We start from the raw sequence: 24346 nt of genomic DNA, 5'->3' as shown, positions 1-24346 counted from the left end.
ATTTGTGTCAGGTTTTGAGTTTTGAAGCCTCTCTGTTCCCAATATGCTCTCTCTGCTTCCTGGTTGCTGTCCCAAGATGGCCTCCAGCTTCTGCTCCAGCGACGGCGTCTTCTGCTGCCAATGAGTCCCTGCCACGATCGACGTTTATCTCTCTGGAATCTTAAGCCCAAGAGGGATAGGTAGAGTGTACCACAGAGAATCCTGCCAATCTTACATCTCTCTTACTCATCCAGGGCTGTGTTTATTCTGCTCATATAAGGCCCACCTAGTATCGTTAACATTACCTCACAGCAAGCCAAATCATTCCAACTTTTTCGCTGAGTGCAATCTTAGTGAACCCGATGGGCTATAATCGAGGACATCTTCTTTTTTAAGCTTTTTTTTTCTTGCAGTGAAGAATGTCCTTTATATTGTGTTGTGTAGGAAAACTTTCCTCACCGAACTTGCAGTCTTCCGGAGACTTGTGCGTGGCCTCCTGCAAAGGACCATCACAACTGGGCCTGTTGACTATTTACTCCATCATAGGAGGGCACAGGGGTACTTAGGGAAGTAACCCTTCCCAGACTATTCAGTCATTTTGTGTAAGATTCTGTCCTGCTTGTGTCTGGCCTTAGGGAGGGGCAAGAGGATATAGGTGGTGGGGGCGGATGAAGGGAGGGAGTTCCGTGTTAGGTTGCCAAGGAGAGTTCATCATCCTTGTTGGGTGCAGACCTCCCAGAGTGGCTATTTTAAGGTCACCTATGCTCCTATCCATACTCCCTACCAGTTACTCTTTTAAGTTCAAGCCTAACTACTTCATTGGTTCTCCTGAGTGAACTTCATTGGAATTACCTAAGTTTGTCTTTGGGACTTTTAGAAGGAACAGACTTGAGTTTCTCCCAGGGATCCTAGCAGCACACTATTTCTTAAAGCGACATTCCTTTAATATTTCACGTTTTTGATCACTTTCTCTCTTCCTAGATGGAGTTTATTGCCTGCTTTTAACTCTTCCACTTGTAGCATGGCCAAGTGACTTGACTCTTTTGTCTCATTTTCCTATATATGAGGCTATCAATACTGTCGGGGGCAGTAGGGTTAAAGGAGCAAATAGTTTATTACATAGGGTAACCGCTCAATAAACGTTACCTCCAAAGCACGTCCACTTTCCTCTAAAATGTTAGACACCTTTAGCCTCAATTCATTCCATCCGTACCTCTAGCTTTTTGAATACCATTTCCAAACTTCCCACGCACAAACATGGAGATGCATTTACCCAATATAACTATAATGTGAACATTTCCAGTGCTGTGCAGGCAAATACAAAGGCTGGGAAACAAGTGAAAGTCGCTTTCCGGTAAAAATTCTTCCATTTCCAAGTCTCCAGAGATTTTCAAGTGAAGATCAGGTCTCAAGCGTTGGGAAACTCGCCCTGGGGAGCGCCAGACGCCAGTCTGGACTCACCTTGGGAGCCACCCTGCACGCCGGCAGCTGGGCGCATGCGCAGCGCTCAGAGCTCCGTCCTCCCGGAAGCCGCGGCTCTTCCCGCCCCGCCCCTCGCCGGCTCGGGCGGAGCGTGCGGCGGGCCCGGCGAGGAGGCGGGACACGTCGGCGCTGCCTCGGCCGCCGCCGCCCCTCCTCCGGTTCCAGCCGCCGCTGCCACCGCCACTGCCGCTGCCGCCGCCGCCGCTTCCTGGGCCGAGTCCGCCCGCGGCCCCAGCGGCGCCAGGTTCCCTCGCCCGCCCGGCCTCATCAGCGCCGTCCGCCCGCTCGCCCGCGTCCCGGCCCGCCGCCCCGCCGCCGACATGGCGACACGCTCCTGTCGGGAGAAGGCTCAGAAGCTGAACGAGCAGCACCAGCTCATCCTGTCCAAACTGCTGAGGGAGGAGGACAACAAGTACTGCGCCGACTGCGAGGCCAAAGGTAGCGCGCGGGCTTGGTGGCCGCTCGGCAGGGGCCTCCTGCGGCCGTGACCTTCCCACCCTCCGCGGCGTCTTGTCCGCGCCGGCCCTCCCGGGAGGCTCCGCTCGCACGGAGGTCGCGGCCTCAGCCTCCGGCTCCGAGCCGGCGTCGCGACGCTGCCACCGCCTCGGGCGCCGGCTGGGTGGTGCTCATAGGGCTGTGGGAGCCCTCCTGCCTCAGCCTCAGCTACTCCGTGGGTGGAGCCGCCCTTAGGGCCCCTGTCCCCTTGCTGACCCTCCCTCTTTCCCTCAGGCAAGACCGTGTTCTCCCTTTCAAACCCTGTGTTTGGTGTCCCAGATGGAGCTCTACCTGCCTGCCCACCTGACAGCTCTTGTACAGGGCGTTTACGTCTGTTTCTGAAAAAGGACGGTGTTTTGGGGGTGGTTTGAAATGTCACTGCATAACATAATCGAGAAAGGGTTTTCGTTATATATACTATGTAACACACACACACACACACACACACACACACACACACACACACACACACACAGACACGTGTTATAGTGAAGAGGAATTTGCATGTGTCCTGTGGAAAGTGGGCTATGTTGATGAAGAGTTCAGTCGTTAGATTCTCCCAGAGAGTCTAACCCATTGGAGAATATGTGGACACTGGTCTGTCTGCTTTATAAAAGTGGAAGGTGCATTTTAAAGATACAGAGAAGAAGAAGAAAAAAAAAACCTACTAATTTTAGTTTAGGTGGAGGTTTCGGCTTGAGCCTTTGAAACAGACACCCTACTTTTTAGCTGATCCATTTTGTTTGGAGATGTGATTTACTTTTAATGTAAGTAATATGGAGAGGCATGTTGCAGATTTAAAAATCCTACTTGTATGTAGTTAGAAAAATATTTAATTGTAAATACATTTATTTGATGATTCTGTGGGAAATAGTTGCTCGGAGCAGAGACAGCCATTGTGAATGGTGCTTAAGATTTCTACATCATTTAACGTACTTTTCTTGAGTTTTTACTGTTTTCTCTCAACACCAAGCAAAAGAGTCTATTACAGTATGCTGAGTGGTATTTGAATAAATTGAGCCTCATAAGATCAGTATTATCTCTCTGTCATAACAGCTACTGGCTTACTGGATGAAATCACATGCACACATTTAATTAGAATTTTTATAAGCACTTCACAATATTATAGTAACTTGACTGAGTCAACTGTAGTTAGTTATCCCATGTAATCCTTAGGCAAGGCATTTAAAAGAAAAGGCATGCCTGATTTTTGTAGTAATATTTATTTGCTTCCTTGGTACTTGATTCCGCATGTAGTTATTTGGAAATACTGTCCTATATTGAAGCTCTGTTACTGTCTTATCTGTTTATTTGTAAAACACTCATAAAATAGGTTATCAAAAAGAAAAAAGTTATCAGAAGCTAAGAAGAACAAAAAGGGCCAGAGTTAGTCTACGTCTCATGACCTAGAGCCTCATGACTTAGAGTCCTACTGTAGTTAGGTAAAGATGCAGGGAACTGGGAAGCTGGGCTTAAAGAGCAAGTGATTCAGGGCTGCAGAGATGGTCCAGGTAAAGAGCGCTGGCTGCTCTTCCAGAGGACCTGGGTCTGAGTCTCAGCACCCACATAGCAGCTCACTCTGCAGCTCCAGTTACAGCAGGTCCCGTGCCCTCTGCTGGCTGCCGGAGCCATCAGGTGTGCAGATGTAGAGAGGCACACGAAGACTCATACAAGTTTGTAAAAGAGTTACGTAAGCCAATGATTTCCTTACATGAGTAGAAGTAACTTAAAGAATTCAGATGTCTTCCTCCAAAAAAGTATTGCAATCAGATTTTCACTAAGTGTGTTAACTTTTTTCTTTTTTTATTTACTGTTTTTAGGAGATGGAAGGAAAACAGTCTGTCCCCCTCATTAATTGGGAAAAGAGGTTTTACTTGTGAAGGGTAGGCAACATTTGTTTTGATTACGGTTGTGTAACCACTGAAACCAATCCACATGTGTGGAGTGAACAGCTCTGTATTCCGCTCATGTTTAGTCACTTAAATATTATTTTTCTTGAGACATGGGAAAAGTGGGGTAGACTTGAAGGCTGTGGAATCTGTTGTCAGTGGTTTAGAAAGATTATGATTTTCTACCAAATCTAGAATAATGTCTTTGTAAATTATCTTTTTTTAATTTGTACAAACTATTACTGTAAATTATTTTACTGTTTGATACTTTAGGAATATTCACTGGTGTGGCCATTTCATATCTTACGTAGGTTTTATAGGTGTGTGTGTGTGTGTGTGTGTATGTGTGTGTGTGTGTGTGTGAGTGTGTGTGTGTACACACTGTGGGATCCAACACCATTGATTTCTATATGGTAGGTAGGCAGACACTTTACCATGGTTACATCCTTCCTCTTTCTTGAGATGGGTCTGTCATCCTGGTTAGCCTCAGTCTTGTGGTTTTCCTATCGCTCCTTCCTGAGTATGCGTTACCACATATAACTTTATAACTATAACACTTTTTTGTAAAGTTTTTTTGTGCCTTTGGTATGGGTGAGCCCATTCTGGCATATTCTTATAGTAGAATCCTTGGCTTTTTGTATGATTTGGAATTTATTGTTATATATGCCAGGAGCCATAATAAATTTAGGTGCTGAAGTTCTGTTTTCTTACTTTAAAAAAAGAACAAACTTTGCCCATTATTCTTTGATACCGTGGACATAAAGGAAAGCTTAGTTTATCACCTGCTGTTACCTGACAGGAATTAGCAGAGGAGTGCCAGTTGGAGTTTAACATTTTCCTAGTCATTAGCTTGTATTTCCAGTACTGACGGTATTAGTAAGGGAGAGGACAGGATGGCACAGGTTCTGGCTCCTGCTCTTGACCCTGGTCGCCAATACGTTGTACAACTGGAGAGTAAGAACTGCCAGATGGAGCTGCCCATCTGTGGCTATCACTGTGGCTCTGTAGGAGTCTAATGCGGTTCTCATGGTTGTTAATTGGTGGCAGTATGGGCAGTGAGGATGTGCAATCATCTTAAATTTGCCATCTCAAATTTAATTTTCAGAGTTTAAAGCTTCATTCAAAAGGAATACTGGCTTTGGTTGTTTTAAATATGTAAAAATTGGAATGAAAATTATTCTCTTGCTCAGTAAGATTTAGGGCAGTCAGAGACTCAGGGTTTTGCACCCTAGAGTTGACTTTGTTGAGACTTTGTAGTACTCAGAGGTAAGCCGCTTTCTTAATTCCAACACTTCTTTATTCCATAGGTCTGGAGGATGGAGTATGTTCCGTGGAGACTGAATAACCGCAAATGAGTAATTCTGAAACAGTGTGTTAGGTGTGAGGGTCGCAGCTCTAAGAAGTAACCTGTTTCTTTCACTGGGCCTTGACCTTTGCTCACTGGCTCTGGATTCCTGGAGCACTGTCTCAAAAGCCTTTGCACTAGTCCTATGTATGAGCCTTCTGGCTTTCCATTGTTTCAGTTTTCCTTCATCTTTACATTTTGCTTAAATGTCCTTTCCAGGGAAACAGCTCCCTTTCATCTTCCTAGACTAAGCTTTGCTTCCATTTGTACACTTGCGACACTGTCCTAAGTCTTACCACAATTATAATTAGAACATCACTGTGGTAATGATTGGCCACTCCATATTTCTATTGAATGGCAACTTTGAAGGAGAAGTCTTGCTTATCTTGCTCAGAGTAGCTTTCTCAACCCTAAGCACAGGGAATGGTGTTTGGTAGGAAAACTCAGCAAATATCTTTTGGTTGTATGAATGAGAGAATGAACAGAATCAGAGGCGGGGAGTTGGGTGTGTGAATGAGAGTACATTGTAAAAGGGAGTGGCATTTGGAGGAACACTGAATCATAGGAGACTTGTGAGGTGAAGGTACAGTGCACTTTCACTAGCTAGAGCAAGAATGAGAGGACTCAGCTGTATATACCCAGGGTATGGAATGTGGAAGGTAGAAATGGTTTCTCTATGGCCATTTATTTTGGTGAGCTGTCTTCATAAATGATCAGATTTGGTTGAGATGAGTTACTGAGTGAGGTGATTATTGCTAGTAGTCAGAAGCCAAGGGTGAGAGGACTATGCTTCCTGTGTGTCATGCCAGTGTACGAGCCAGATATAGAGCAGGGTGGAGATGCAGTCACTGCGTCTGTCTAGTTTTAGTTAGGGGTTTAAGGGATCATTGAAAGACCTGTGGGAAGTTCAAACTCAGGAGTCATTTCTGGACTCTGACCCCTGACGGCCATAGCTGTCTTTCACACTCAGTTGGTAACTAGGTGGGAAGACAGAGATGCTATGAGACGGCTTTGTCAGTAGTTTCTACTGTAGCAGGATGGCTCATGCTTTCCACGTGCCTAAAATCTAGCTGACTCTTAATATGTTCAAACATCTCTTCAGAGTGGAAACAGAAACATGTTTGCTGTTAAGAGCCATTCCCAAGAGTTAAACATGACAGGGGGTTAGAGAACATGTTTTAGTGTGTTTGTTATTTTAACCTTGTTAGAGAAAACTCTTAGACAAGAACTTCTACTGAAAAGTAAAGTTTACTCTGAGGAGCTAATGTTTATGCTTACAGAATTAATTTATATGCACAGCGGTGTGTAGCTGGTCTTTGCTACTTTGTGGGGTTTTCTTTTGTCCCACTCTTTGTCTCCCTCTCTTGGGTTTATCCTTATCACTAGATAAGAGAGAAAGAAGGATGGGGGTGGGGTGGGGTGGGGGGGAATATAGAGATCTCTGAATTTATTTCTTGTTTCTTTGCTTGGAGCTGGCCTTTCTACTTTGTGGGTTCTTCCTTTTTCCCACCTTTTATTCCCCTTCCCACTTCACCCCCCTACTAGATAGGAGAGAAAGAAGGATAGAGTGGAGAGAGATCTCTGAATCTAATTTCTTTCTTTTTTCTTCAAGCAAAATTACTAGCACAACGTGACCACCAACCACCAACCCTGCTTCTTAGGGTCCTAGCATTTTATAAACCCTCTGAAAGGTTCCCACAATTGCAGCCGGCAAAACAGCGCCTCTGCTAGAGCAAGAGGCAGGTCAGCTGCTCCCCAGCAGCCCCACATCCCCACACCTGGCATTAAAGCAAACACACATTATTATACTATTTCTGTGTTTTGGGTTTTTTTTATACTTCATTTTTAAAAAGTTGTAAATCTGAAAGTTCCCTCAAATGCTGAACTTTATTAGTCTTTGTAGATTTGTCATTCTCGGGATTCTGCTGATCTTGAGGCTTTGTTTGATAATCATGTATAGAACCCTCGTATCAGAGCTGGAAATCTGACCAGAGGAAATCAGTGGTCCCTTTCTGACATACTATTTTAAAACTTGAACTGTATTTTTTCTCCCTGTAACTTTTTGTCCTTAAAATTTATTTGCAATATTCTTTTATGACTCGATTTCATCAGTGAAGAATTACATACCAGTAGTTTTTCTGTAAAATGCACATGCACACTTTTATACACATACTCTCATTCTCTCTCACATAGACACACACTTTCTCACAGAGACATTCAGCTACACATACACTTGATTTTCTCATTCACACACACTCTTACACATTGTTTCTCTCTCTCTCTCTCTCTCTCTCTCACACACACACACACACACACACACACACACACACACACACACACACACACACAAAATCCCTAAAGGATTGGAACCTTTCCCAACCCCCAATATAAATGTTATTGATCTTTAAAAAACTTGAACCCTAGTTGTCACTAAGACTGTAAAATATTTGGTGTTCTGATTATATAAGTCACAGACTCAAGCTTGTTTTCCTTACTGCCAATGGATGGGTAGAATCCAGCCATTGTTTTCTTCCTTAGTTTTCAGTTTTCTCAAGGAAGAGCAAAGAAATTTAGAGGGCGTTTAATTTAAGTTTAATTATGAGAAAAGTTGATTGCCCCGTGTCCTGACCACTGTAAAGAGTTTCTATAACAAACAGTTTTGCTGGTAGGACAGGTCAGTGTTTTTTTTGGACAGTATTAGTTTTTCTGCTGCTATCACCAAAAAGTTGAGGTTTGCAGGAAAGAGCACATAGTTTGAGAGGCTGTGGAGAGGGAGGGCCCCTTGTCAGTATCAAATATGGTATGTGATAGCTTATAGGGTGAGATAAACAGGAAGACAGAGTGGGAGGATATTGGTTTGTTTTTATTATAACAAGTCAATGCTCTCAGGAACTTATCTGGTGAGAACTGCCTTTGAAGGGGAGGGGAGCACTCCTAATGACCTATTCACCTACTGTACAGGTTCGTGTGTGTGTGTGTGTGTGTGTGTGTGTGTGTGTGTGTGTGTGTGTGTGTGAGAGAGAGAGAGAGAGAGAGAGAGAGAGAGAGAGAGGGAATGAATATGTATATGTATGCAACCAGAGGTCAACCTTGGGTATTGTTCTTTAGGAGCCATCTGCTTTGTAATTTGAGACTGACAGCTGGGACTTGCAGATTTGGATAGGCAAAATGAACTGTAGGGATTCACCTCTGCACCTCCTCAGTGTTAAGAAAGCATACAGCTCTATGCTAGCTTTTTACATGTGTGCTAGAGATTAAATTCAGGCCATCCTGTTTGTGTGGGTAAGCTAGAACTTAAAGATTCTGCCAGCTCTCACATAATCACACTGAGGACTGAGCTTGGTGGTCAGACATATCCATACCATAGCACACCATCATGAAGATTAAGTACTGTGCCAAATATCATTGTTCCTGTAAAAAGTTTTTCAACTCTTGTCCATAAGCTAGTTAAATATTTCGGTAGACATGCAGTCATTATCAGTTAATGTCAAATCTATGCTAGACCTGCAGAGTTATGAGGGAACTTTAGAGGTGAGCTAGCGCCCATGTACTTTGGGTAAAGGTTACATAGTATCCTAATTGTGTAATCTTTCTTCTAGGAGATGCTGTACATACTTTGTAGTACTTAGTTCTTAAACCAGCATTTCGAGGTAGGTGCTCCTTTCAACTGTTTACTGATGGGGTGACAGTCTAGAATCTAAATAGCTGTATAGCCAAGAGGTGGTAGAACCAGGGCTGCTTCTTTTTTTTTAATGTTATTTTGTAAAAGGTTTAGGTGACTACTATATTTCAGATTCTTTTTTAGGACAAGGGAGTCAAAATAGGGAGGAGGTGCATGGAGTTCTAAGGATCTACCAATCTGCCGGTGTGCCCAGAGTTGCCTGATTTGCAGTCTGTTCTTGCTTGGCAACCAAGAACGAGGATTCTGGGATGGTGTCTCTATGTGTAGTAATAATGAATCTCTTACTGTTCCCAGAATGTTTCTGAATACTCCCCTCAGTACCTTTCATTTGCATGTGTGCAGGACAGCTATGTCTACTGGCCAGACCCAACAATGTCTTAGGCATTGAGTCTCTAGTGATCGTCTCTGATAGTTCATGTATTGTTAAAACCCACAGCTACAATGATCCAGTGTCTTCCCAGTGGAAGACAACTCCTTACTCCTGATGCTCTCTGCTGATTGTGCCTGCTCTTTTCTCTGTGGTAAATCATAGCAGCATCAAATGTTGAACTCTTCAAGTCCTCTAGCAACCTGCTGAACCTGAGGGTGATCTTAGAGACTGCCCATCATAATTGGTAATATATGTGTTCCTGTGTATATCATACAGGGCATGTTGAAGTCTTGGCATATCTTGGCTGGCTCTACTCTGTTAGTAGTCTAGCTGGCTAGAATGCCACAGAGGTCTCTGGTGTCTCCAGCACTGTAGTCACAGACAGCTCTGCCATGCCTGGTTGTTTGGCTCTCAGGGATCTGAACTCATTGCAAATGTGTGGCAGTGCTTTTTCTGACTGAGCCAGCTCTCTAGCTTTAAATGTTTATATTTTATAGAACTTGTTTCTACTGAAAATTTAGGTTTTGCTGAGTCAGCTTACCTAGTATTCTCTTAAATCAATTCAAGCTGTATCATAAATTTTGCAGGAATATTATAAATTGCAGAGTTCTGTTGTTCTTTTAAAGCCTTCTTTCTACAATGCTTCCTGGGGTGATTAGGGTTCAACAGCTCTCCACTTCCTTTAGTTGACTTTCACCCCCGAGCCTTCTTCCCTTTAAAACGTTTTAGTTTAAATAAAAAATATTTTAAGATTTATTTTTACTTTTTATATATGTGTGCTTTGCCTTTATGTGTTTATGGAGGTCAGAAGAGAGGGTTGGATCTGCTGGAATTGGAGTTATAGACAGCTGTGAGCTAGAGACTGAACCCCATTCCTCTACAGGAGTACCAAGTGTTCTTAACTACTCAGCCCTCTCTCCAGCTCCTTACTGTTAGTTTTTCTTTTTTTTTTTTGGAGCTGGGGACCGAACCCAGGGCCTTGTGCTTGCTAGGCAAGCGCTCTACCACTGAGCTAAATCCCCAACCCTCTTACTGTTAGTTTTAATAGTATCAACTTAGTCTAGAGGTACACATTCAGTTGATAAAGTAGCCTTATTTTGTGTAGGTATGGGTGGCGGTCATATGTATGTAAGTAGGTAGGTATATACATCTGTATGGATACAGAAGACAGAAGTCAGTGCATTCTTTAGCTTCTGAACTGGAAGCCTGCTGTTGAGTCTGGGCTGGCTGGCCAGCAAGTTCCTGGGATCTGCCTGTTTGTCCTCCAATGCTAGGTTACAAGCACACAGCCATCTTCAGCTTTTTCTGTAGGTGCTGGGATTTTGAACTCAGGTCCCCATTATTTTGCTTATTTACTTATTTGCTTATTTTTGCAAATCTTACTGAGCCATCTTCCCAGGCTCCTAAAAAATACTTTCTTTAAAATTATTTATTCTAATTTTGCTTGTACGTGCATTCGTGTGTGTGTGTGTGTGTGTGTGTGTGTGTGTGTGTGTGTATGTATGTATGTATGTTCTGTGTACACATGTGCTGTGGTGGGTGTATGAGCATGTTTTGATTTGTGGTTATTTCTTTGCACCTTTACATACGTTTCTGGGATTTGTGGTAATAAAGTCAGGGTGGCAGGCATCTGTGGTAAGCACTTTTACCTGCTGAGCCATCTTGCCACTTCCTCCCTCTAAATTAAGAGTGTGTGTGTGTGTGTGTGTGTGTGTGTGTGTGTGTGTGTACCATGATACACATGTGGTGGTCAGAGGACAGCTTGCACAAGTCTGTTCCTTCTTTCTGTTGTGTCTGTCTTGGCACTGAACTCAGATCATTGGGTGGCTTTATTCTGAGTCATCTTCCTGGTCCTACAAGACCTCCTCTTACTCTTCATTTTAAAGAAAGCCTCTATAGGTTAATATCCAGGTCATGTGTAATTATCATTATCAATATTGTCTGCTTGATGTATCGGCTAGAGCTCTGTTCAACCGTCATAGTATTTAGCTGCCATATAGAGAACTTATTTATAGTTTTATGTACACATTTTTATAAAGCTATCATGTGCCAGCATTATGTTCACATATGTTGAATGGTGTGAGGATTTTGAGCACAGCAAGGAGAGAGAATTACTGACTTTCTAGCAAACTTCTATCATCTGTTCTCAACCCATTCAAGTAATTTTTGGTCTAGGTTTCACAAGAGGTCAAAATGATGATAGAACTTCGGATGTCTGATTTTGATCTTTTGTAAATTTCTTTTGTGAATATTTCAAAGACCAATGATGTGCTCAGGCCCCAGATTAAAAAGAAATGAGAATTCTGTGGGCAATCATATTCAGGAAAATTTTATCTTCTGATATAAGAAAATTTCTAAGAATTAGAGGTTAGCATTGATGTGTTTAGTTAATGTATTTGTGCTCTTGAAAATTATGTGTGTGGAATGGAGATGGTATTGGAAAAGTAGCTGAACACATTTAAGATATAAAGTGTTCCCTGTGTACCCATTTCTTGTGTTACAATCCTGTACTGTGGCACCTTGCTTTTGAACTTAGGTTTTTATAAAGGGTGGTGCTTTAGGTGTATTTAAAACAGCACAGGACAGTGCTGAAATAGTTAAACCAGTCATTCTTAGAACAGCCACCTAAAAAAGCATACCCATTGAAAAATTATTGCACACTATCTTTGCAGTGTATATATTTATGTAGAAAGTTCTAAGAATTTATGAAAACAAACCATTAAAACCAAGAATTGAGCTTATTCAGGTTGTAGGGATCAAAGTAAATACAGAAAAATCACAACCATATATACTAGCAACAAATATTTTTTTTTTTTTTTTCGGAGCTGGGGACCGAACCCAGGGCCTTGCGCTTGCTAGGCAAGTACTCTACCACTGAGCTAAATCCCCAACCCCGCAACAAATATTTTGAAGTTGAAAAATTTCTGTGATGGTGGCATAAAGTATAAAAACCTCAGGATGAATTTAATAAAACTTGTGCAAGGCTTGTGCTCTGAGGACTTACAAGAGAGTGTTGCAAGAGTGGACATATAGGCCATGTTCACATTAGAACACTTTGTTTTAAGGATGACAGTCCTAATTTCTGATTATCCTTGTCAGAATCATAGTTTTGTTTTAGGATTTAACAAGTTTATTCTAAAAATGAATAATGAAATACAAAGAGGCTTCCTCATAAGCGTCAAGAGTATTGTAAAAAGAAGGAAACTCTTGGAAGCCTGGCTTTCTGGCTATTGTCAGCATGGTGATGCTGTAAGGGTAGGTAGGCAGAGATAAATGATAATCTGGAAGATACTCACTGTGGTCTCCTAACTAAAGTGGCAGGAGCAAGGCAGCTCAATAGGGAAAAGATATTCTTTTCACATCATAGCAACAGAATGTACTTGGAGCTTTATAACATAATAAAAATTAAAATTGATCGTAAAGCTAAATTTGAGACCTAGAACATTTAAAAGCAATGTGAGAAAAGATCACTGGAACTGTGAGGTAGGCAAGGCTTTTTTGAGTACGACAAACACATGTTCTATAATGATAAAAGTGTGAGAATTTAATTTCATTAGCATTAAAGTTATCGTTTTTTGGGGGTTGGGGATTTAGCTCAGTGGTAGAGCGCTTGCCTAGGAAGCGCAAGGCCCTGGGTTCGGTCCCCAGCTCCGAAAAAAAGAACAACAAAAAAAAAAAAAGTTATCGTTTTTGAAAAGAAGAAAAGGCAAGCCATACCTGGAGAAAACATAGTATCTGAAGAATTTTTGCTCATAATATGTAAATACTGTAAACTCCAAATAGCTATGGAGCTGTATAACTTTTTGGTTCTGTGTTACTAGAATTTTTGGTGTGAGTTGAATGGCTGACTTCCCAGGACTTAGAAATAACTAGTTTCCAGAAATTCGAAACATGAGAGGTCAACCTGGTGCTTTAGCATAGTTGTGCATCTTTGAGCTTCCTTTCTGACAGTGTGCTGCTTGAAGACTAGAATGTTGATTTTATCCTTGTTTGTTCTGGAAAGCAGCTCATACATTTCTTAATCCTGTACTTGCTGTAGCTTGTTTAACATACCAGTGACTCAGGGAGTTTGGAAAACAATTAATTTGTACTGAGTTGTATGGCAAAGAATCCTTCTGCCATAGATTTGAAAAAAATTCTTAATTTTTATGACTGTTTTGCCAAAATGAATTATTGCTTTGTTACTAGACAACTAGGCATTGGATCAAAGGTTTTCCATTTGATTTATGGTTGTCTTAACTTTAATGTGGCTGAGTAATAAGGGCTGTTTTTGAAAACCAACTGTTCTTAAGCTCTTCAGAGAAGTGAGATTCTAGAGGAAACTGTCTTACTCCTGACTTGGATAGAGAAGGAGGATATGATATGAAGACTTACAGTTTGCTGGGTTAGATATCTCAGAGCAGAAACTACTGAAAGAACTGAATATTAAGTAAGTGCATATATATGTATATGTGTATGTGTGTGTATGTATATATATATGTATGTATGTATGTATGTATTATACAATGATTTTTTACAGTCAGTCCCACCTAGCTGAGCTCTAGGTTTCTGTATATTATGAATATTCACATTCAGACTATATTTATACTTCACACCAAGTATAGATTATTAGGTGCACAGCAGGTCAGTGGCATTTTTTTTTCTTTTTTTCGGAGCTAGGGATCGAACCCAGGGCCTTGTGGTTGCTAGGCAAGCGCTCTACCACTGAGCTAAATCCCTAACCCCATGGTCAGTGGCATTTTATATGTATGTGTCCCCTGAAAATATTTTAAAGGGAGGATGTAATTATTCTTTATATTAAACCCAGGTAATCAGAATTAAAAATTCTCAGGGGTGCCTTCATAAAAGAAGGCTTTGAAATTTTTTTAGGTTTACCCCCAGGAACTCAGGGAATATTGGAAAAACTTCTCTTGTCTCCAGTTGAAGTAGGGAAAGGAGCCATTCTGAAGTTCTGCACATTAGAATCCTCAGTGCTTAATATTTGTCTTTAGGAGAAACTGTTAGCTGGACATAAGTTAATTGTCTCGGAGAAAGAACAATATCCTTTTGTCTCACCACTGATGGGAGGTAGAAACCCCACAAGTACACAGTCAAGAGACAGACAGAGCTCACTGGAGGACTGAGAGTCATGAGACGGGAACACTCTTCTTCCCCCACACCACGTTACTAAAGACTTATTTTCAGCAATTCTTTTTACCAATCATTATCAAAAATGAAATTAAAAAAATAGTTGAGCTACTGGAAAACGTATTTGTGGATACAATATTTATATATTTCAAGTGAATTTGCTTAAAACACATGTGTAACAATATACAAAGGACTAAATTATAGTGGTCAAGTTGAATAAGCTTATCTAATATTTACTAAATTCTTTTAATTCAAAAAGTCTTATAGACGAGGATATCAGTCCCAGTTAGAACCATAACCAAGGAACAAGTTCTTAGTGCACCCTGGTTTTATTTCTGACATGCTGGAGAGTGAGTCTAGGCTTTGCCCGTGTAGAGCAGGGGCTCTTACTTACCACAACCTATACTCCTAACTCAGGAACCGATTTTTTCCCCCCAGACAGGGTTTCTCTGTGTAGTTCTGATTGTCCTGGAACTCACTCTGTAGATCAGGCTGACCTTGAACTCAGATCCACATGCCTCTGCCTCCTGAGTGAGAGTGTTGGAATTAAAAGTGTGCGCCATCTCCTCCCAGCAGGATGAATGTTTAGTCACTCCCATTTAGTTACAGGTCAGTTTTCGGCTCCTGAAATGTTTATATTCAGGCTAAGTCCCCTGTGCCCACCTCCTGGACACTGGGATCAAATGTGTGTGCCAGCCCACCAGGCTGCTTTTAGAGTACATATGTCAGCAGATTAGTGACATAAATGTACATACCCTTTGACATGTTTAAGGAAGGTTTTAATTACCTTCTGTTAAGCCTAAGGTTAGTATTGCTTTATTAGCAATAAATTCCTAATTAATTGCTTTATTAGGTCAAATAATATGAAAAAAATGTCAGGACCAAGAAATAGGGGAAAGTGGAGATGGGGCCCACTGATTTCAGACCCTGGAGACCAGCATTAGTGTGCAGATCTAACTTTCATTGTTCAGTACAAAATGTATATACAACTTGTCAGCCAATAAGGGTGCAGTTATATAATCACAGCAAAAGGGGGGATTACACATGCTCTCCTATGGAATCTAATTTGCTTGCCTGTGATTCTAGGGTTGATCACCCAGGGTGGATTTCTGTGAAGACAGAGGAAGTTGCTATCACCTTGGGCTTCAGTTCTTTGTTCTGTCTCACCAGTTTACTGGGAGCCTCTTCAGCTCTCAAGCTGTATACAACCTGGTCAGGATTTCAGGCACAGGGGACCCTGTTGTTTTGCTCTCCAACCTACTTCTTCCTCCTAGGTTCCCTCTCACATTCCCCACAAAACAAGTTAGGAGACTGCTCTCTTGGACATCTGTGAGATTCTCATACATGAGGTACATTTTTTGAGGAGAGTTTTTAACAAAGCGCAGTTATGGGAACTAGAATATGTGCTGAGTGTTAGATTATACTGGGCATTTTGGTAGGTGTTATCTCTTGACTTGTCTTAACTGTTAACTTTACTGTGCTGGTTGGTTTTTGTCAACGTGGCACAAATCTAGACATATAAAGGAAGAGGTTATCTTAACTAGGGAAGTGCCTCCATCAGTTGGCATGTAGGGTCTGTAGGGAATTTTCCTGATGGTAGCTGTGGTAGGGTCCAGCTCCCTGGGAGTGGTGCCACTGCTGGGCAGATGGTCCTCGGTTGTATATGAAAGCTAGCTGAGTAAGCCATGGGATCAGGCCAGTAAGCAGCATTTCTCCAAGGCTTCTGCTTCATTTCCTGCTTTGGGTGCCTGCTCTGACTTCCTTCAGTGATGGGCTATAATGTGGAAGTGTAACATGAATTAAACACCATCTTCTCCAAGTTGCTTTTGACTGTGGTGTTTTATCATAGCACTAGGCATTGACACAGCCTAGAGTTAATTGAAAACATCTTCAATTGAGAAATTATCTTTATCAAATTGGTCTGTGGACAGGTCTGCCAGGGATTACCTTAGTTACTATAAACGGTCCCAGCCCACTGTGGGTGATGCCATTCCTAAGCAGATGATTTGAGCTCTATAAGAAACCTAGCTAAGTATGAGGCTGTGAGCCAGCCAGGAAGTATTTTCTCCATGGTTTCTGTTTGGGTTCCTGACTTGATTTCCCTCAGTGTGGTTTCTTTTTTTTTTTTTTTTTTTTTAAGTATTTTAAGCAAAGCAACAGAAAGAAACAGGGGTGTTGATGACATCTGGTCTCTTTTTAGAGAGTTATAAAATGCAAGGGATTATTGATTTCTGAAAATAAGATCTACAAAATGAAGAAAATATAAGAAAATAATAATTGAGTCAAGGCAGTAGATACATGGGTATTCAACTATATTGTGTATGTAATATATGAACTTTTATGTAATCTTTGTTGAATCACTTTTAAAGTAAAGACCAACCATTCTGAACATATTGAGAGTCTGTAAACATGAAACTAAAGAAAAAACAAAAACAAAAACCCCGAACAATTAAGATACCCTTAAATGATTGAAAAGGCAGCATGCCCAAGGAGTAATAAAGTTTGCTTTTTGGCTCTTTATGGTAAGTTCTAATCATTTTAGGATGTGTTGTCAAGAAAAGTATTATGAAGTGCTCTAGTGTTTGTTACTTAGACCATGTTAAAATGTAAGTAATCCATGTTCTTCTGATTTTATTTTGCTGTCATCCTCTTTAAAAAAGATAACAAAAGTGTATCCTGTAAATACCCCAGAGCCTCAGTGGCTTACCACCACTGTGGATGTGTTCCAAGCTCCTTAGAGAAGTTCAACTTGCCTTCCTTACATGGAGTTTGGATCCATGGATTTTGGATCCATCGGCAGATTAGAGGGTTTTTTTCTCCCAAAATTTATGTGTGTGTTAAACATGTAGACTTTTAATTTTCATTATTCATAAGCAATGTAACATGATAACTATGTAGATGACTTTATATGGTATGGAGCATAAGTAATCTAGAAATAATTTGAAGGATGTGGGAGGCTGTAAATTGTATGTAAATATGCTACTACTAATCATGGATTATAATACATACTGCGTGGGAAGAAGGAAGTTTATAATCAAACCCTGGTGAATACAGTTCACAGGCACTTTCTGAACACCTAGTATTATGTAGGGTATGAGTACTGTTGGCTGTGCAAAGTGAAAGTGTGTAAGTTAGGTGATTTCTGATCTCAAGACTATTACTTAGGGCTTTCCACTGGGCATTTGTTTTGCCTTCCTTGCCCTTCCCCTCCCTCCCTTCTCTCCTTTCCTCCCTCTCCTCCTCTCTCCTTCCCTTTCTCCATCTCTCTCCCTCCTCCCCTTCCTTGCCTTCTTTCTCCTTTTCTTCCTTCTCTTCTTCCTCTTCCTCATCTTCCTTCTCCTCATCCTCTCTCTTTATGTAGACCAGGGTGGTCTTGAACTTTCAAGTGATGGTATTGCATGTGTGTGCCACATGCCTTTTTTTTTTTTTTTCTTTATTAATGAGCAGGGAGCCTTGGCCCATTTAACTAAGTTCTTGAACATCTTTCTGTATTCACTCCCATTGTGGCTACATCCAGTGTCTGGATTTTGGCTGTCATACTTGCCTTTGGACCATGACTATCAGGTATGCAACTGTAGGCAACAAGACCCTTTCCAGAAGCTGTACATCTATTGACTCAGAGGCCACAGAGGAGTTGATGCTTTCTGGCTTCCTCCCTATGGCTTTCTCTGCTTTCTTATAGCATCCAGGATCACACCCAGAGGTGGCACCACTCACAATGGCTCAGGCCCTCCCACATCCATCACTAATTAAGGAATTGTCTTAAGGCCTGCCTACAGCCTGACCTTTTGGAGGCCTTTTCTCACTTGAGGTTCCCTCTTCTTAGGTGACTCTAGCCTGGGTCAAGTTGACATAAAAAAACCTAATAACCATAGATAGCCATAGAATTTTTTTTTACTTTTTATTCTTTTCTCATGACCAAAGTTTCCCCTCTCTCTACTCTGTCCAGACTACATTCCCCTCCCCCATCCCAGATCCACTCCTCTTTTTCCCTTCAGAAAAGATCAGGCCTCCCAGGGAAATCAATTGAATATGGCATAACAAGTAAGATTAGGCACAAGCCTTCCTATCAAGGCTGGATGAAGGAACCCAGTAGGAGGAAAAGGGTCCCAAATGCAGGCAAACGGTCAGAGATAGCCCCTTCTCCCACTGTTTGTAGTCCTACAAGATCACCGAGCTATACAACCGTAACATACATGCAGAAGACCTAGTGCAGACCCTTGCTGACTCCATGATTGTCCCTGTAGTCTCTGAAGCACAAGGTCCTTATCTATAAAGAAATCAGATGGAGGTTTTAGTTTTCCATCCTCTGAGTCCAGAAGGCCAGTGCAGTAGACTGTGAGCACATCAGCAGAATTGTCCATGACATTTGCCTTAGCAGCTGCATCACACCGAGTGGAACCGCACAGTGACCTGGAGAGAGCAAGATTCCTTAGACAGCCACTGAAAAATGAACCCCTCCCCCATCACCAGATGAAAAGATGAATCAGCCTGTGAGGGAGTAGGGTCCGAGTGTTCTGAACAATGAGGGAACAATTAGGAGATGATGTCATTTGCTGAGCAAAGGCTAGTGGCACACTGTGGGAAACTTAAGGTTATTCTCTGAACTGAATATTTGCGACTGGTAAGTATTTTTAAATACTCTAAGGATATTTAAAAATAATTTGTCCCTGACTGTTAAAAACTTTTGTGCTTATAAATATTCATGATAGCAAAGCTTTATGTATATACTTAAATTTCCTCAGAATAAAATCTCAAGTGTACGTTCGTGTGTGTCAAATTTAAAACTATTTGATCAATACTGTCTGCAGTGATGGGAGTAGCTAATGTTCCCATCACTAATGTGTCTGCTATTGGGTTTCCATAGTTTTAATAGGATTCCTTGATTTGATTGAAGAAATGATTTTGCTATTATATATTTTTATCATGCTTTTATGATTAAAGATGTTTGACTGCTTATTGGTCATTTCTGTTGTTTGTGAGCTACTCTTCAGTTTGGCAGGAAGGAGATTTGTATCTCTTCACAGTTTCGTCTCAGTTACTCAGTCAGACTAAGAGAATATTAGTTTATTAGTCTGGTAAACTCTAGCCATCCAGCCCTGTATTCTACTCATTTTAGGCTGTGAATAGAAAGTGGTGGTGTATTTGGAAAATTGTTTGGTGTCTGATCTATATTGTAGTTATGAAATTATGTGAAGCTTAGAATTAGAGGTGTCTGGTCCGATCTCTGCATGTGAGACAGAGGTGTACCTGCTCTTGCTGACTTGCTCAGAACTGTGGAGGAGCGAGGTGACATGCTCCATGTAGCCTTCCTAGAAGTGTCCACTCAGCTTCGAGGTTTTTTCATTTTCTTTAGATCCATCATTTCTTTAGTTTTCATTGTGCATAGTAGGAAAGGAGGTGAGTTTTGAATGTTGATATCCTCGTCAAATTACATTTAAATAATGGCAACATTTGAAAAAGTTATTATAATGAGTTCTGATTTATACAACTATTTTATTATTTTGTTAAAATATGAATCGGTCAATAATGTAAAAGCTTTAAAAATTTGACTCCTGTTTGATGGTGGCTGCAGTGCTATCAAGCAGATGGTTAGCTCGTGCAGTAAGCCTGTAAACAGTGTGGAACATACTTAAAAGTAGGGGTGCACTTTTAGCTCAGTGGTAGAGCACTATTTGCCTAGTATGCACAGACCTGGGCTCAGTCCTCAGCACCGCACAGAACCAAAAACAAACAAACACACAAAAACAATAATAAAAAAGGAAAGGAAAGGTATTTGTAAACTTTGTATGGTCAAGGAAGAAGTTTTACAAAATGTTGATAGAACACTGTAAAGAAAAAAGAAAGGCTATAATGTGCTTGCCTACCTGTTTGAAGTTTTTAAATTGTTTTTTAAAGTTAACGTAGGAAGCAATAGGTTTCATTTCACACACAAATTTTTAAAGCTTTTACATTATTGTCCGAAGTTATGAACATTATGGCATACATTTCTTTCTCATTAATTCCTTTCCCACACCTTCACCACACCTGGCCTTTTCTCCTCCTAATAGTCTGCTTTCAGTATCTCCAGCCCCCAAGCCTTCTTCCTCTGAAGGTCATCCTTTTGCTTTCATGCCCTACAGGTAGACCCACACAAACACATAAACCCATAGCCATATACTCTTACTGATTGATGTGTATTGTTCTTTTATCTCCCCACTTAATTAATTTCTGCCCTGATAATTATTCTTGCTATTTACTGCTTTTCAGTGTAGTGTTTTCTTGGTTTTCCAAGACCTTGAGATCATTTAGTTAGTTATATGAGATTTTTTTCATGTAAGCTCTTGTAGCTATCAGCTTTCCTCTTACAACCGTGTAAGCTGTACCAAAGACTCTGCTAAGTTATGACTTCATTTTCATTTGCTTCTAGGGACTTTACATTTCTTCTCTGATTTCTAAAGTAACTCACTGATGATCTAAGAATGTATTGCTCAACGTCCAGTTGATGGGGTTTCTAAGTCTCTCTTGCTATTGATTTCTAGTTTGATTCCACTGTTTATTTCACTTCTACATTGTTGAGACTTTTTTTTGTGGTCTAAAATCTGGCATGTTATAGAGAAGGTTCCATGGCTGTTGAGAATACTGCAACCAGAAAGCACGTAGGTAGCCAATATGGATATAGTTTGTTTACTCAGGTAGTTTGTCCCGAGACAGGCTCTTGCTCTGTGACTCTGGCTGACCTTGAACTCCTGCTTCCTCAGTCTCGGGGCTAAAGGTATATACTGCCACACCTGGCAAGTGTAAATCTCTATTGACAATAAGGTAGTTATTAAGAGATGTTTAATTTTTTTTCTTTTTTTGCTGTAATTTTGATGGTTTTTCTGGTGGGTTGAGCAATTATTTTATTTCTATTAGCATTTGAGGTTTGCTGGTTTACTCTTTTGGACAAGATAGATTCCTGCAGTGGATAGGGATAGAGATAGGACTCTGTTAGCATTGAGAGGCAGGCTAGTTTGATGGTGAGAACACGGTCTTGACTCTTCTGCAGTTGGCTCTGATTGGTTTTTCTTTCCTCATCCTCCTTTCATCCTCTTTTCTTTCTCTTTCCCCCCTCTCTTTTCTGCTTTTTCTCTTTCTTCCCACATGTTTAGACTCTGAACTGTAGTGTCATTACATCTGTGATGAGACCTATATTACAGGGTAAAGGGGCTCATGGAGTAATACTGTCTAGCAGAGAGTTTGGTAGAAGAGCCAGGCTTTGTATTATGCTCATTTTACAGAGACACTCACTCTATTACTTTGTAGGAAGCATTTCTGAGTTATATCTAATTTGGTAAACAATACAATGGGCTATTCTAGGGTTAGGGTGTGCAAGAATACTTTATGGAAAGTTCAAGAAAATAATCATTTTACAAAATAGGAATTGTTTTTCTGTTCTCTAGAGTAGATATTACTGATAAGAGATTATACAGCAGAAACCTTGCTGTGCTGGTTTGAATGGGAATCCCCACCCCAGTACCCTAGTACCCCAGTACCCCAGTAGGTGCATATGCTTGAATGCTTGCTCCCCAGTTGAAGCAGGCGGGGCATAAGCAGAGTATACTCTGGCTGTATTGTGGAAAGTACTGTATAAGCATGAAATGTTGCAGAAGGACAGAGCAAGTACAAAGACAATGATTAGATTTTGGGCTTTTAATTGAAAAGTTGTTTTGACAAGACATAGAATCAAACTTAAGTGAGAGTGGAGCAAGATTGTCTCAGGAAAGGAGAGCTCCTGGAACAGAGGTGCATTTTTCTGAAGGCAGTTCTGCGACCCTGGTTGAAATTCAGGAGACAGGATAGACTGAGGCTGGCTGCTTATGAGTTTGCCAAAGCCATAATTAATGGGTTAACCAGATGGTTGTTTGATTTAGAGGCGGGATGACCAAGATTTTAGCAAGGAGGGAATAGACTCAAGGAAGAAATCTGAATCAGAAGTCTCAAGAAAAAGAAACTTTAAAAAGCGATCTTTTCAGGAAAACGAAATATAATAGGATACAAAGGAAATTAAAGGAGCTCATTTTATTTTTAGGTTTTAGTTGATATAAAATTATTTTCTGAGATGGGCATAGTGGTGCATGTCTGGGCTAGAGGCAGGTGGTATGCTAACACTGTTCCTCAAACTACTAACTAAATAAGCCTTTGTCATTTTTCTTTAGCACCTTTTCAAAATTTTATTTTCTTGTGTTTAATTTACTTTAAAAATGTTTATTTTGGGGGTTGGGGATTTGGCTCAGTGGTAGAGCGCTTGCCTAGGAAGCGCAAGGCCCTGGGTTCAGTCCCCAGCTCCGAAAAAAAGAACCAAAAAAAAAAAAAATGTTTATTTTGCACTGGACTTCAGATAATGTATGCTCTGTCTAGAAAATGGTTTGTAATTTATTTTTGAGCTGAGGAAATATTGTTAATATATATGTAAGTAGCCCTTGAAAGATGATTTGACATTTTATTTGTTGTTTTGTTTGGGGGATTAGAGTTAAATAGAATAAACAGTTACCATGTACAAAACTAGGTTTCTAGGGAGATCATTCAATTGTCAATATATTTTTAAGAAAATATACATTCATTTTTAGCACAAAGCTCAATATTTGTAAGTGAATATTTGATTGATTAATTGATTTCCCACAGTAGAACTTGTTAAACATTTAAATGCAGTATATTGTGGTGTAATTTACGCCCTCTGCTGGTGAAACTGTATTATTGCTAATTAAACAAAATCACTCCTTTGAATGGAATAATACTTTGTAACTTAAGAGTGTCTATAAAATAGAGTATGGGAAAAAATACCCTTCCTCTATAAAAGGAATATGTTCTTTTTGCATAATAAATTGCATAATAAATTGTTCTGTTTAAAAGTAGTGCCCTGGTTGAGAAATAATCACCTAATGATTGTTAATGTATTATGACCGTGTGTGTGTGTGTGTGTGTGTGTGTGTGTGTGTGTGTGTGTGTGTGTGTGTATGTAAGAGGTAGTTTTGATTGAATTTTTCTTTGGAAGCTACTACCTATATGTATCTATTTGACTGAATTTAAACATTCAGTTTGTTTCATTAGCTACATTTCAAGGTTTAATAGTCACGTTTAGCCAAGAGCTGTGGTTTTTGTCAATGCAGACTGTATGGCCTGTATTTAATATTACAGAAATCTTAATTGATAAGTATATTAAACTTTTAAAAATTTATATTTTAATTTTATTAAGCAGGGTCTCATTGGGGCCCTGGATGGCCATAATGAACTCATCTAGCTGAGTCTGGCCTTGAACTTCTGATCCACATTTTTACTTCCCTACCATTGCCTTTACTGTGCCCGAATGCCTACAAGTGCCTCCAGCATTTTCCAGTTTTCAAATTTTAAAAAAGGGTTATAATTTTCATGAAATCACTGTTCTTAAACTTGTAATGAATTGGTTTCTTTGCAATATATTCTTTTCACATATAACACTTTCTCAAAAATAATGAACTGAAGGGGTTTTTTTGGGGGGTAGGATAGAAGATGGTTAAGATTTTGTTGTATTACACAATTTACCTCAGCTTGCATGGATTCACTGCAAACTATTACAGTTTTCTCAGTATAGGATATCAAGTATTTCTAGCATTTTGCTTCTTTGTTTTGAATATTTGAGCTAGAAAACAATTAATGATTACAGTAGAGGTAAAAGCTACTTTTCCTTTTTGGTTGGTTTGGAATGGAAAGAAATGTGAGTTAGTACATAGAGAATGCAAGCCTTTGTGGTAGTGTGCATGTTCTATGGTTGCTTCTGATAGTTAACCAAGTCATCGACAGTTGGTTCAGTTTCTGGTGATGGTAACATACTGCAAAACTGTAGTTAATTCAACCAGGGTAGCCATTGATATAATTCACCAGTGACTGAGTGGGGCTTTACTTATTACACTCAGACGTGGATATGTAACATATACATATGTATATTATATAATATATATCTGTATACAGCTTTTTCACGT

At 40.4% G+C, this 24346-nt stretch overlaps 1 protein-coding gene across 5 annotated transcripts in view; it reads left to right on the top strand.

The window, feature by feature from the left end:
* The first annotated feature begins 1522 nt into the window (after positions 1–1522).
* Smap1 (small ArfGAP 1) overlaps positions 1523–24346 on the top strand; it is a 92000-nt gene continuing 69176 nt past the window's right edge. The window contains exon 1 of one of the 5 annotated variants that reach the window (XM_003750668.6): positions 1523–1899. In XM_003750668.6, the coding sequence (XP_003750716.3) occupies positions 1782–1899 (118 nt within the window). In that variant the 5' untranslated portion in view covers positions 1523–1781. Of the gene's footprint in view, positions 1900–18892; positions 18994–24346 lie in introns of those variants that run through there. The other 4 variants (XM_039084512.2, XM_039084511.2, NM_001427332.1 and 1 more) reach the window with 4 other exon arrangements.

The sequence above is a fragment of the Rattus norvegicus genome, chromosome 9 (genome assembly GCF_036323735.1).
Source record: "Rattus norvegicus strain BN/NHsdMcwi chromosome 9, GRCr8, whole genome shotgun sequence".
Lineage (NCBI taxonomy): Eukaryota > Metazoa > Chordata > Mammalia > Rodentia > Muridae > Rattus > Rattus norvegicus.
Note: the sequence above shows the minus strand (reverse complement) of the source record. Positions and strands in the feature narration are given on the sequence as shown.